The sequence below is a fragment of the Scleropages formosus genome, chromosome 2, assembly GCF_900964775.1.
Source record: "Scleropages formosus chromosome 2, fSclFor1.1, whole genome shotgun sequence".
Lineage (NCBI taxonomy): Eukaryota > Metazoa > Chordata > Actinopteri > Osteoglossiformes > Osteoglossidae > Scleropages > Scleropages formosus.
This window is the reverse complement of record NC_041807.1, coordinates 24542030-24556665: the sequence shown is the minus strand read 5'-3', so window position 1 is coordinate 24556665 and position 14636 is coordinate 24542030. Positions and strand designations below refer to the sequence as shown.

At 39.8% G+C, this 14636-nt stretch overlaps 1 protein-coding gene across 9 annotated transcripts in view; it reads right to left on the bottom strand.

Annotated features, from left to right (window-relative positions):
• LOC108939444 (calcium-dependent secretion activator 1-like) overlaps nt 1–14636 on the bottom strand; it is a 99063-nt gene that overhangs the window by 2850 nt on the left and 81577 nt on the right. For all 9 annotated transcript variants that reach the window (XM_029249943.1, XM_029249944.1, XM_029249947.1 and 6 more), the window contains 9 exons: nt 12900–13056; nt 12032–12173; nt 9614–9775; nt 6437–6592; nt 5753–5900; nt 5478–5552; nt 5079–5162; nt 4623–4655; nt 4015–4122 (listed from right to left, as the gene is read on the bottom strand). In XM_029249943.1, coding sequence (XP_029105776.1) covers nt 4015–4122; nt 4623–4655; nt 5079–5162; nt 5478–5552; nt 5753–5900; nt 6437–6592; nt 9614–9775; nt 12032–12173; nt 12900–13056 — 1065 coding nt within the window. The remainder of the gene's footprint in view (nt 1–4014; nt 4123–4622; nt 4656–5078; nt 5163–5477; nt 5553–5752; nt 5901–6436; nt 6593–9613; nt 9776–12031; nt 12174–12899; nt 13057–14636) is intronic.

The window sequence follows — 14636 nt, the reverse complement described above, 5'->3', positions numbered from 1 at the left end:
GACTCAGAGGAGTGCACATCACTGCTGTCTACGCTCAGAAACACTAATTTAACACAAGATGAAACAAAGAAGCAATAGGTGTCAATAGGCAGACGTATACCATATCCGAAAAGTAGTCTTCCCTTTAAAGAAACGGCGCCCCTGCAACGAAACATCTTACCTCCAGAAAGGATCAAACTTCAGAATTATTGCTACATTATTCATGACTTTGTCTGTTAAAATGTATTCAGGCCTTTTGGGCTATGACTGAATATTTTGACACAGACGAATCTGAAAAAAATGTAATACAGTGCAGCAGAAACAAGAGGCAGAGCGTGCAGTTTTAACCGACAACCTGAAAGGTTCACATTAATGTACAAATAAAACAAGGTAGATTCCGAGTTTCAGGTTAACCTCCCCAAGCTCTTTGAGACAGGAAGTGGAGGGGAGGTGACAGGATCCAGCTGGAATGAACTGTGATTGAATGTGGGGTGAGATCAAGCATGCTGTAAACTTGTTAATCGAAGGGTCCGACATTTCCCTGCGTCTGGAAATGTTCAAAGGTGGAACCTGGCTTTTGATAAACGCAGTAGTAAGTATTCTTTGTGTGAAAAAAGTCCACCGTAATACGGTACAGCTGCTGTCTTTGAGGAGTAGGCTTACCCTGGTGCTGATGTGCATTAGAGGAGGTGTCAATGCCCCGGTAATGGCCCCCAGGCCACTGCAGCATTGATAAAATCTTTTATTTACACCACAAGACAACATACACTTAAGACAAAGGGATGGCATAATCCTACCTGCTGGCTGCTCATCGTGGCGTTTATCAATTATCCTGTGCTTTACTGCTCACGGGATGATGCCTACTAATTGTGAAAATTCATTACCACAGTAATCCACAGCTGTGACCTCTGGTGCCAGTGATGCCTGAGATCAAAATCCTGACAAATTTACGCTTGAATTTATGTAAACCATCCAGGCAGTTACACAGTCTGCCGAAGAAAGCTTAACGTTGAAATTCAAAATTAGGCAGAATGCAGCGCAATATACTTGGGGGACCTGTCTATAGATAAACTGAAAGGGAAGTAATCAGAAGGCACTTGGGAGTCTTGCTAATCGCTATTTTGTGTTCCAGGGATTTTTTGCATCTCTACAAACATCTGCGGAGACCCTATTCACACGTGCCTGTTGCTGCTGTCACTTCTCGAGTCCTCGGATCAAAATATATTTCAACGCATCTCCCTACTGGGGACATGGGCTGGAATCTGAGAAGCTCACTGCACAGCAAGAGTCTCCTGTCTGCCAGATTCCTTTGCGACTCTTTGCTTCAAATGCACGTCTAGATGAAGGCAAGTGCAAGATTAGGCCAAAGATAAAGAGATGGCATTTTAATTCACAGTTCAACAGATTATTGTTGATCCTCACTGATACATGTTCTTTAGTCAGGTATCGACAGCTCCTCAGAATTTCTGCAGTACCAACACCCCGAAAGAATTTCATTTCTTGATGAATTTGAACGCCCCTCCCCCAAGGAAACTTGTATGAAACCTAAAATCTAGGGAAAATCAATGAGAAATAAAATTTAAATGAGAAGTGAAACAATGATTTTAGCAGGCAAGAAGGAGTTGTGCTGTTTTCTCAAACTCTTTCATTGTGAAGACCGGATTCATTTTATGTCAAGTTATTGTTGGCTGTGGTACATAGAACTGACAGCTCATACTTCTGCCATGTTTTTTTTTTTTTTCTTTCTTTTCTTTTCATTTAAATCACAGTTTAAAGATAACAGCACGTGGTGTGATGCAGTTAGGAAACTCTTGTCATCTTTCATATCACAAACTCAAAAATGATAATTGGATAAAGCCAATTTTGCCATAGTGAACAGGCTGAAGTGGAGGCACGGTGACTAGATTCTCGCCTCCCTTCGGCTCGCTTTCATGGTGGGCTAGATTTGGGCCAAGTCGTGTCGGTGCTCGTCCACTTCACGCCGCTGCTTTGGGCGGGCACCGCATGCAGAGCTGGGAGTGGATGCTGGAGAGCGGGATGCATGTATGGAGGCTAGCCTCGCAGGAGGTGGGTCATGCTAGTAGATGTACACAGCGAGATTATTTGACTCCAAATCATGCCGGTCAACATAATGTGATAAAACAACTCGACATGAGAGATAAGTTCCATTTCGATCGTTTGAGGGTGAAGAGAGGGGAGTTTGGAAAGAAAAAAAAATAGAAAAGAGAATTAAGAATAGACTGAAGAAGAATGAGAAAGAGTGAAAGAGAGAAGGAAAGTTGGCAGAGGCTATGATGCAGGCACACAAAACAAAGGGGCTGTGGTGGCTGACAGATGTGACAATGGCAGCAGATGCATAAAGAACAACGCGCCTCTTCATCAACATAAATAATAAAGGCAGACAACAGGGATTTCTGTTCCAGACACACCAGAGCTAGAAAACGAACACGAGGCACACAGACGTCAAGACTGAGATAGAAACAAGTTGTTCCTGAAGTCACGTCCTCTAAGCGTTTAAACGGTACAGCACCAGGTTTCACTGGGAACAAGCAATACACATATCTGAAATAAAAAAAGTTACTCCTGTGCAGCAACAATGGAACAGCCAACATTTCTCTGGACAGCATACGGAAAAGAAAGAGCTGTACTCCACAGGGTGGTGGACCAATCAGTTGACATGCATCACGGAGGACTGCAGCCCAGCTGACGTTCACGGCTGTTTTCTTAACACAGTGCTCTCTCACCTCTCCTCGGAGCCTTATTCTTGAGCTTTCATTCATTATTATTTAAGCAAGGCCATGTTAACTTTAATCATCAGAAGGTATTTCAGCGTGTGAATGTATATTTTTATATTTAAAACAGTAAGGCCAGATGAAGGTTACCGTGATGCTCAAAACCTTCAATTTGAGTCCTTGAGATAGTTATTCCTGTAGTTATCATGACATTTGTTGCAAATTTTTAAGGATTTTGATTATTTCGCGTTCAAAGTTATGGTTTTCTATTTTCTGAGAAAAAAAAAAAACGTTACTGTATCCAGTTAACACACACAATGTCTACAAGCGCTTGTCCCAGCAGGGTCACAGCGAACCGGAGCAAACAATTGATATCTTCTGTTAATAGGAGAGGGGGGCGCGGTGGCATGGTAAGCTTGGCCAGGTCCTGCTCTCTGGTGGGTCTGGGGTTCGAGTCCTGCTTGGGGTGCCGTCCTGGGTGTGCCCCCTCCCCCTCCAGCCTTGTGCCGTGTGATGCCGGGTTAGGCTCCGGTTTGTCGCAACCCCGCTTGGGACAAGTGGTTTCAGACAGTGTGTGTGATAAGCAGGTGTTATATGCAATGTAGTACTAGATTACATTTATTTCTCTTTGCACTGAAACTTAAAACCTGTAATACTGTACCTGAAGCAATGCTTAATTTTCACCTTGCAAAAAAAAAAAAGTTTCAAAATCTGAATTAGAAGACAAAATTCCTTGGCAAAAGAACACTGCTTAAGAAAGTTCTTCTCAAATTGCACCTAGGGATGTTCCTAAAGTAGCACAGAAGCCCAAAATAGAGTTTCAGTGCATGCACCAGCCATCTGACAGCCAGCTGTCTAGGAGTTGCGTCTGATTTGTGGGTGTTTTGGTGCATGCAGCTGAAGACCTTCTCTTACCTTCGCATCAATATGGCTTTTTTAATCTGTATTTGAGCTTCAGCTAAATAAAATCTTTTCAGGAACAGCTTTGGGTGCAGTTTGAGAAAATATGAACAGCCCAAGACAAAAAAAGGTCAGAAAAAAATTGTGGTAAATGCAGACTGGAGCAGAGTAAACGGGGGTACAGGGGAACAGAGAGACTGATAGGGAGGCATAGAGAGGGAGAGAGATTGAGAGACTGAGAGATTGAGAGATTGAGAGCCTTAGAGACAAAGAAAGGGTCCTAGTGAGCTGTGGGGCTCCTCTGTAATGCAGCTCAAAATGTGACTTATCCCTCTCTGCCCGCAGTTTTGTCACATTTTGGAGGGTCTCCTCCTTGTGCAGGAGGAGCAGGCATCCTACTTACATCAAATAACCTTTCTATGTACACCTCCTCATTGACCTTTTCTCGCAGAATATCCTGTGAGTGGCGCACGAAGGTCACATAGCCGTCTGCCACGTCCATCCCAGGCTTCTAAAAGATATGGGTGGCACGAGAGAGGAGCAGAGCAGAGCGTCAGCGGCCATGGGATGCAGTGTGAGCAGACTGCATGCAATGCTGCGTATGGTCCATGACACAAAGCTTTTCTTTTCTAATAAGACGTCTGAAACCAGGATAGTACATGACACACCATCACATTAACTAGAACTTTCTACCACTAAACAGGCCTGAGCTGTGAACCGCCACAGTACCAGCAAAGAAACCCTATGTAAAACCAGTTATTGTATTCTCGGGATTGTATAAGGGCTGTGATTGTTGCTTGTGTTGCTTGAAATGTAAGGAAACACTCGATCATTTTTCTTTCAAAAAATGTATAATTATGGATGTCCGTGTCTCATAAATGAGAAAGGCTTTATGGGAGTATGAGAAACTCAGGAACACGTGTGGTATTTTGTTCCATGTGCCAGAGGGAGAAGTGAATGCAGTGATACAGTAGGATGCACTGGCAGGATATTTGCTGTGTTTTCACTTACGGGAACATCCACATACTTTGAGGCTGCTTTCACCTTAGGCCAGAAAAAAAAAAAAAAATAGAAGAAAAGATTAAACTGATCACAGAGGCAATTTTATGAGCTACCTTAAAAAGCCTTGAAATTACTGTAAAAACAAAACAATAAAAGCGTAATTTTTATCATGTCCTTTTTCATGATTCCTGTTTTCTTAGTTACAAGTGGAAATTTACATGCCAGTACTTTTGTGTTTTAATACCAGTTAATGACTCCTAAATTAATATATCCTTATTTTCAACCTTTGTGGTGAACTGCATATTATCAGTGTGCCGCTTTGCGAATGTGATGATCGGGTACCTGGTTAAACTACACACAGCAGTAGCTATCCTAAAACCTCACTATTGTTAAAGAAAATATAATAAATTTAGTCCTATTTAGATGTACATGGGGTGTAGGGTCGATTAGGAAATCCTGACTTACTGTGAAAGATAGGAAGGATGAAAAGAGCGTGCCCTCGTCGTATCTGGACAGCTTAGCCAGAACACTCTCCAGAATAACTACAAACTGTAGGGTGAAGTAAACCAAAAAGCATGATTTCCTTGCATTACTTTTGACACACTGCCCCATGCTTTATGGAACTCAAACTGTAGCCAAAGCAGAGGGACAAAACATGGGCATTTAAATTCTTGAGAAGGCATGGCTGTCATTTACTAACACCTACAGTAAGTGTATTCACTTATAAATTTATTGAAAGATTTCCTGCTTGATGGCTTTCTTCCAACACATCAGGAAATGTTCAATGTGTTGCCTGTATGTCACCTGTATGGCACTTTGTGATTTCTGACTAGCTTGATCACCTGACTCAGTTTCGACAAGTACCTTTGCCACCAAAAGAGATATCATCTCTTTAACAGTTTCTTCGATGAGATCGTCGATTTTGGAATGGTACTGTTTCTGCAGTAGGAAACAAAGAAATATGACTGTTAATCATACTGTAGATTATTCAGTATACGAGCAGAACAAGTAGTTGAGATATTTAAAATATTCAGAACTTGGTTTTCTGATTTGAAATTGACTATGTCGGAAATAATTTGCCACTGGCAGCACTAAATGGGTTGTGTGATTATGTGAATGTGCTGGCGACTCTACAGTACCTCCTGGCCCATCTCCATGGCACACAGCTTGGCAGAATGGTCCTTGGCATCCACCATCACGTTGAACATGGTGCATATTGAAGGTGGGATGCGGAAATCTGTCGTCCTGCTGCTCTTCTGGAGCTTTGTCTCAAACGCCACCCTTGTACTGCAACACGGAAGGACAAAAGCAGACACAAGAGATTCAAACGGGAATAGAACAAGTAACTGGAGCTGGACTACTCTGTACCTCAAAAGCAAAATAAGGGCAATAAGTCTCGAAATATGCAGTGCGCAATAGACAAGTGGCGATTTGCCTACGGATAAGTAATGTGTAGTACATGCTCAGTCATGATGCTGAGCTTTGTACATGGGTAGTTACAAGCTTGAGTTATTCAATGTTCATCAGGCCAGAAGTCAGGAGCCCGAGGATTCTGATGTGTAGCAGACAGGCAGACGTATATGCGTGAGAACATGAACCTTGGGCTATCTAAGGTGTATCAGGCAAAAAGCCAAGAGCCTGGAGCTACCTAATGTTTTACAGGTGGGAATCCATAAGCCTGGGGCAAGAACCTGGAGCATTGTTATGTAGAGTAATGGGGAGGCAATGAGCCTGGGGCTTTGGAACGTCTATCACTTTGAAGACAATACACCTGGGGTTCTGTATTGTGAAGCAGCAATTCACGTTCTGAGGGGCAGCCTCACCGTTTGACACAGGACTCTATCATGTCACTAGACATGAGCTTCAAACGGTTCTCCAGGTGCTTGGCAAACTCCTCCTCTGGCCAGTGCAAGTCCCGAATGAAGGTCTGCAGGGCATCCAGCTTCCAGAAGAGGTCTTCTGAGGTCCCAGAACCATTGCTGCCAGTAAAAAGAATGGATGAAAATTAGAAATAATGACTGATTCAGAGTGTGAAGCAGAGAAATGGGGGCTATTTCAGGAAGCACAGGAGTAGTGTCATGGCAGCACTACATTTTTAAAGCTCCACAATTTTAGGGTCCATTTATTTTGCCTTATTTTTACCATATATTGATAAAGTCCAGTTACTTTCTTACAATAAAATAAAGACATTGTGTGTTTCAGTGACTGGGTGTGTGAATATCATTTTAGAGCATCAATTTATGATAAAAATAAGTGGACACCTCAATAACCACGCAATTCTGCATGATTATTTTCACACTGGGGAGGGCTTGGGGTCATGCATTCTGTAGTTTTTGTCTTAACATAAGATGGCACTCTCTGCGATACACAATTCAGTATAGGCTGGCAACTGCCAATGGGGAGCTGTGTGTAGCTGTTCAAGAGGTCTCAGGTGGTTCCACAGACCACTTCAGTGACCAGTTAGAACCTGTGTGAGAGTCCATTTCAGATAAAATAGGCTTTCACTGGTTAATTGTTCAGATGTTTACCTCTGAAATTTCACTGGTTATTACCAAGCAAAGTTGAAAAATACATGAGAATGTCCCCCCCCATCAGTCATGCCAGCCAGATCATTATGTATCGAGGATGTCAAACAGTCCATGCATGGTCAGTGTTTGCTGCCATCCTCAGAAGATATTTGTGGGTTGAGGACGTCGGGGTCGGGGGGTAAGGATGGAGCTAAGAGTCTACTGTGATGATGTCAGGTGGACCAAAGTGGACCAAAGTTTCAGAGAGTCTCCTGACCACCGAGAGCTTGAGACCTTACTCCAAAGCTACTGTACCAATGTGCTATCCTACCCTCACCATGAGAGACATTGCTACAGCATACCAACATTCAAGGCCCTCTATCTCTGAAGCTCCAGCATGGAGGAGGAAGACTGGAAGGAATTCAAACATTGGAAAGATACAAAATAACCTGTATGGCCTTCAGGTACCCAAATGTCTTGAACTTCTGTAGATTTTAATATTCTGTACAATTGCAATGGTTAATGCTACAAAATGCTTAACTGTTACATTACCTGCCAGTTAAATTACCAGTTGATTGTAAACAAATGTAATTACAGTTGACCCTTGAACAACACGGGTTTGAACTGCGCGGGTCCACTTATACGCGGACTGTTTTCAAAAAATATACTGGTAAATCTTCTGGAGATTTGCGACAATTTTAAAAACTCACAGACGAACTGTGTAGCCTAGAGATATCTAAAAAATTAAGAAAATGTTGGGTATGTCAAAAATGCATAAAATATATGTAGATACTAGTCTATTTTATCATTAACTACCATAAAATAGACACGTAATACGTATAACATCTACAGCGTTTTGTATCACATAAGACAATATTGATGTAGGTACTGACTGACAGACAGACAGACAGACGATTCATCTTGTAAACAGACAATGTAAACTTACGGCATCAATGAGTACAGTACTGTAAATGTATTTTCTCTTCCTTATGATTTTCTTAATATTTTTTTTCTCTAGCTTACTAACTTGTGTTAATTGACTGTTAATGTTATCGGTAAGGCTTTCAGTCAACAGTAGGCTATTAGTAGTTAAGTTTTTGGGGAGTCAAAAGATATAAGCGGATTTGACTGCACCTGGGGTCGGCGCTGATAACCCCTGCATTGTTCAAGGGTCAACTGTATTTATTATAGATGCAAGTTTATTAAGGTAAAGAAGCGAATCAGACAATGATATGCAAGAAAAACCGTAAAAAATGACTGGTGTGGGTTGATTCTGTATTTACTTTACATTTAACTGCACCTAGATTTTGATTGTGTGACAGTGGATACTGGTAGCGTCGTGGATTTGTATCTTTCCATCCTACAATTGAAAAGCATGCACATTTAGGAAAAAGAAAAGCTAAAATGTTCCCCATTCACACAGTAAATAAAAAGGACCTGCTCCAGTCTTCCAGTGTAATCTTCTTGGCATGAAAATGATTCAGACTGGTGAGAAAAGTACAGTAAAAGGGAGTTCCAGCCTCTAGATTACTAATAGGCACTAGGAGTATGCTCTTTTGGTCAGACATGTGTGATAGTCAAATACTATGTACACATTTAATCATAATGATGTGTTGCATAATGACATAGGGTGTGAACATCTTTAGGTTGAGAGATGCTAGAATAGGCATCAAATCTGGAACTTGTCAAGAGAAATGACTCCATACCAGGAAGGGGGTTTATTTTATAGCACTCCTCATCTCTTTCCACATTTATTCCAGAAGGTGGGATCATAATGTGGTAAAATATTAAGAAGAAAAAATGTGTGTTACATGGAAAAAACATTGGAACTAAATTTGGAACTACAACAAGGCACTTCCGACAGATTGACATAGTTCTACTTTAAATGTTTACTATATTAAAAACATTTGTGGTTCATTTACCTGACACTTCTTTCCAAAGCATCTTACATTCTTAAGCTATGTACACTTACCTACTCATTAACACAGTTGGGTAGTTTATGCTGGAGCAATTTTAGGGTAAGTACCTTGCTTGCTAGTACTAAAGCAATAGGCATGATTTGAACCAACGACCTTCATACCCAAAGGCAGCAGTTGGAACTGTTATGTTTCTCGCTGCCCTGATAGGTTCAAAAGTGATTGATAAGACCATTTAAACGTTTGTGACTGTCAGTATGCAATATAAGTATGCACTACAACTGTTAAAGGTATAAAATACATTAGAAATATGCAATAAGAACAGAAATGATAAAGAGTAAAATTAGCAATAGTTTAGCAATGCTGACAATATTTCAATATGCACCGCAATTAAAAGATGTGTCTTTACACTCGGAAGTCAATTATGCTGATCGAATATAAATACTAGATCATTGCAATTTTCTAACTGTACTTTTTCTGTTTTTCATGGTGATAGAGACCAGTGGAGAAGACATTCTCATGCCAAGCTGATTTTGGTAATTTAATTAGGTCTAATGGGAACTCATTGAATACACACTCAGAGTCATAAATAGCGGCCATCCAAGACGGGGTAGAAAAGCTAGGCATTTGTGGGAGGTTAACTGATAGTCCTGCTACTGGGACGGGCAGATTTGGTACTTTGGGAATTTGGAGATTCACATTTGGCAGATTCACATTGGGCAGATTACTTGTTAAACTCCTGCAGAAGAAACAGACAAAAAGAAAATACTATAACAGTGACAATGCAGATGTCGCAAAAGCAATGTGACACAGAATTACTGAACTTGAAAGAAAAAGTAAAATCAAATCAACAGCTGGCACATCTTAAACAGAAATTTAGCTTGGCAATGCAAAACCTAGACTAACAGAGCAGTTTAATTTTTGTGTGTCATTTTGGACGCATGAGAAGATCAGTTAAACGCTTCTACAGAGAGTCCATAGAAAAGCTCATGACAGAACCAAAAAGCATGTTAAAAGACAAACAATTCAAACAGGAAAAGAGCTGTAGCCAGGCCGTTTGGACGAACAGAAAATGGCCAACAAAGTGTCCAGTTTGTGGTAAAAACACAGACTAACAAGGTTATTTCAAAAAGGACTATGAAAATTTGAACTGAAAAAAATCATAGGAGAAATGTGTAAGACAAACAGTAACACTATGGTCCTGCAAAGAGTAAAAAATCACTTAATCATAAAAATATATTGGGAGCCATATGTAAAATGTTCTATGTTCTGCATAACTAGTGTGTTTTTCCACATGTATCACAACAGAATAATAATAAACACTACATTTTTCAAATATCCACTTTTCATTATTTATTTTAAAGGAGATTTATATTAAAACAAAAATCTGTCAATTACCTCAGAATTTATTAATTAAATGCAGAGATCATGTAGTAGCAAGTTCTATTTACTCTACGTATTTTGGTAAATTTATGGAGAAATAACTAATTTCCAACACACCGCTCTTAATACTTTTGAATTTTTCTCGCTTCATGTTATAACCTTCTGTAGAGCCAATCAAATTATTTTTACTGCAAACCACTATCAGTCCGTTGTCATTAGACTATCAGTCATCCTATGGAACCCATGTGAGCAAAATTTACTGTAGTGCTGACCAACCAGAAGTAAGTACTGAGTTTTACCTTTACCTTTACCTTATTGAGTTTTTACCCCAATGACACTCGGAATTCAAATACATTAAATGAAAGAAATTATTAGATTTTTCTTAATTTCTTAAAAATTTAAATAATACGAGAACTGAAGTTTAAAAGATTCAAGCATAGCTACCGTTCTTAAACATATTTGAACTGAGTTATTATGGTGAATCACTCCTATTTTATTAATTTTTGGACTACGGAGAAAGGCCAGAGTGAAACTCACTTTCAGTCTGGTAGTTACATGCTGCGGACTGGCTTTTAGTGCTACAGGCAACTGAGCTATGAAACAATACAACTAATGTAGCAGTAATGCTACCATACAGCAACTAAACAGGCTATTTCATATGACAAATAAAACAATGATGTATAGAAAGGATGAGTAAATGTTTCTGAGAAACCGGTTCTGGGTCTTCACAGCATTCTGTTGAGATATCCACCCGCACTTCAGTTTCGTTTAGTTGAACACTAATGAAAGTCTAAGTCTAATGATCTCCATAGGAACTACATTGCTTACAGTCCTTTCTCAGTGGTAAGAATATCAACTTGAACAAAGATATTCAAGATTTAAATTTACTTTATATCCTCCTATGTATAATAATAGTATATGTGTTTTATATACTGTATAGTACAATTGAATTATTTCATTTGAAACATCTTTGTATTATTACACAGTTTTTAAAATGATAAAAGTCTCATGAACAGTTTTTAAACATTCAGTTAAATGTGGAAAAAACATAATAGTTACACAGAATATTCAAACATTTCACGTCTGGAAATTCACAAATGAAAACATTACATAAAAATCAAAAGTTCCTGTGAAGCATTTTCAGTGACAATGAAATGAGGAAGAAAAGACAGTTAAATATGACAACTGTACACATTATCAGATTATATATATGCATGCTTACCTGGATTTATAACAAATAGTACATAGAAATTAAGCACCAAAAAGGAATTGCTAATTACAGTATAGGATTGCTTTTTCCATGTGATATCTGATGGATATATGATTTTGGAATAAAATTCTTATAACATCACAGAAAAATATCCTGAAGAATTTACGTGACATTTTAAAGTAGTTAAAATGTTCTTATTTTGTACTTAATGCTACCTAAGGTTGCTGGTTGGGGTTCTGATTTTGTCAGTGTTGTTGCTCACCGAATCCTTACTTATTAACAGGCACAACTACAACTACAGAAGAACAAAATGTGGCCTGAGGTGTGTGGTGTCCTTCAAAAAACAAGCCCTGCTTGTCCAGTCATCCAAAAGGCAAAGTTATTTGGAAATGGCTCCCTTACTTTACAGGTTCCCACGACTCGCGCTCAAAGCCCCTATGTATTGACTGTGCAATGGAAGACTCCATCAGGTCCACATATCTAACCACAAGCGGGGCATACAGGTCCTGCAGGTGTTTGTGGAACTTCCCATTGCACAGGTGATCTGAAACAGAGGAATGCAGAGATGTATCTTGACATAGTAACAGAGATATTTCAAGTCAAAGGCAGAATCTACATACTTTCCCACAATTTCTAAATTAGAGCAGAACCTACACACTAACAATGCTCTTTGTCTGTTATTTTATGAGAAAAAATCATGTCATGATACAAAGTAACACAGAAGTGTAAAAGTATGCACTACAAAAAATTTTACTGTGTTGCCATAGTTACCACCTGTTTGCCTTTGACAAACCTTGTCTTGACCATGGTTTTTTCTTCAAAAAAATAAAAAAGTAAAATGAAAAATCTATACCAGAGGAAAATCAAAAGCTTGCAACTTAGTGAGTATCAAAGTGTTTTCTCTAAATGCAACTGGAAAAGCAATAAAATTTGATAAAATTTAGTATCTTGAATATAAGATGAATTCGTCGAGGGAATACAGAGAAAACAAAACTTAAAGAAGAGCTATGAAGAGAACTAAAGTCATTATCTACTTGTTAAGTGTCAGTACTACAAAAATTTGTCCTATATCAGTTGTCCTACACAAAGGCTGAAATGACAAATGATGATTTACATTAGAATTCATTTTATATGCATTTCCCATTATCAGGATATGCTGAGTTTGATGTACAATAGTACCTCAATATCCCTTTTTTGCTTTCTGAGTAGATAAGGGCTCAAGAAGACTGAGACAATGGTTTTTGGTCAGGGTCAGGGGTCAGGTACTCACAGTCAGTCCGGAGGAAGTCGTTGAGCAGCTGGAAGAGCGGGAAACTGTCCCAACTTTCAGGGGGCTGCACCTCCAAGGCAGCATCCATATCCACCGCGTAGAGAGACAGGAAGGTCTCAGCATGCTCCACCATCAGGTCCGACCACCAGGCAAAGGCCTTTTCATCCCAGCAGAGAAGAAAGATGGGGGAAGGGAAGGGGAGGGTAAGGATAGGGACCAACAGGAATTCAGTGTTACTTGGAGAGCTAGGAGACTGTAACACCATGGACACCAGTTGGAAAGACATTTCAAAAAGGGTAGGATCACATCAAACCAATGAACACATATTGTATTACAGTGGAACACTTACAGTTGCAAAAGTGGTTTTTCGCATTTCTTGGCTGTCAAGAATGTAAAACCACTTCTATTCAAATGTAATTTTTCCACTATTGTGGTCATTTTATAATGTCTTTTGTGAAAGTGAATGGGTTTGGATTTTTCTCCAACTTCCATGTCCAAACGAACCAAAATAAATTATGAACACTGCTGTGGGTATGACCTATGGCAATGGCCGTTCTGCGACTATGCCACGTTGAAGTTAACACGCACAGCTTACAGGCATGCATAAAAATATGCACTGACCAAAGACACTCTGAAGATGGATTGTATTTGGCTGGTTTTGCTGATCAATGTCAATAAAATGGGATAGTACTTGCATTTCATTGATTACACTTGCAAATGATGCTTTACATTATGCTATATATATCACAATAAGGGTATGTACAATGTGATTAACCATTATCCTGCTTCTGTTACAGGGCATTAGACCATATGGCATAGCATGAACCTCAGAAGAGTATGTAAAAGATTTTTAAGCTTAAATTAACTGAAGAGATAGAAATATTAGGCTTTGTTTCATGCAAGCAAGGGGTGTACTGACATGCTTGGTCTCTAAGCCACTGGAGGGTGCGGTCACTAGGAATCAGGTTTCCACCATTCACATCATAGACACATCAGATGTGAATGTTTCAGGTCTCCATGCATTTGCCTATTTGTTATCGCACCAATGACTGTTCACATGCAGCACATTGTTCCAGTAGCAACAGGATGTTGCAAACTGGGCAGCTTTGGAAAGAAATCATGCCCTTATTCAGCTTTTCATTTGGAGTTATTTAATCACATTTTGACTTTTTTTTTTTTTCCCCAATCCAAGTTAAGATCGGTCAGAAAAACAAGGAGTATAAAGCGACAAAAAACAAATGGGCAGAGCTGTCCATTGCTAATGGAACAAATCTGCTTGCAGTCTTGGAGTTTTTTTTTTTTTTTCTCCACTGAAAGCTGATGAAAATACATTAAAGAAATGCATAGGGGAATTGATTAGACACAGAGAAGCCTCATCTCCTGGGCGAGCAGCATGCTTCTCGTAGCAAGAGGTCAATAACCAGACAGACATCAGCCAATCGGGCATGGCTGTGTGTGCCATAGACTCACCTTACCGCTGCTCACTTACCTCCATCACCACCACCACCACCACCACCCCCCACCAACCCCCACCAACCCCCACCACCCACAGCTTAAAGAGCAATTGAGTAATTTGCACTTATTTGTGCCACAGGCACTAAACATGTGCAGTATGCACAGGTTACAGACAGACAACAAATAAAACCTAACTACAGTGGACACAGGGAGAGAAAGAGAAAATTTCCACAGGGCGAGGGGAGGTGCAGGAGGGGTCAGTAGGGTGAGAGAGGGAAGGCG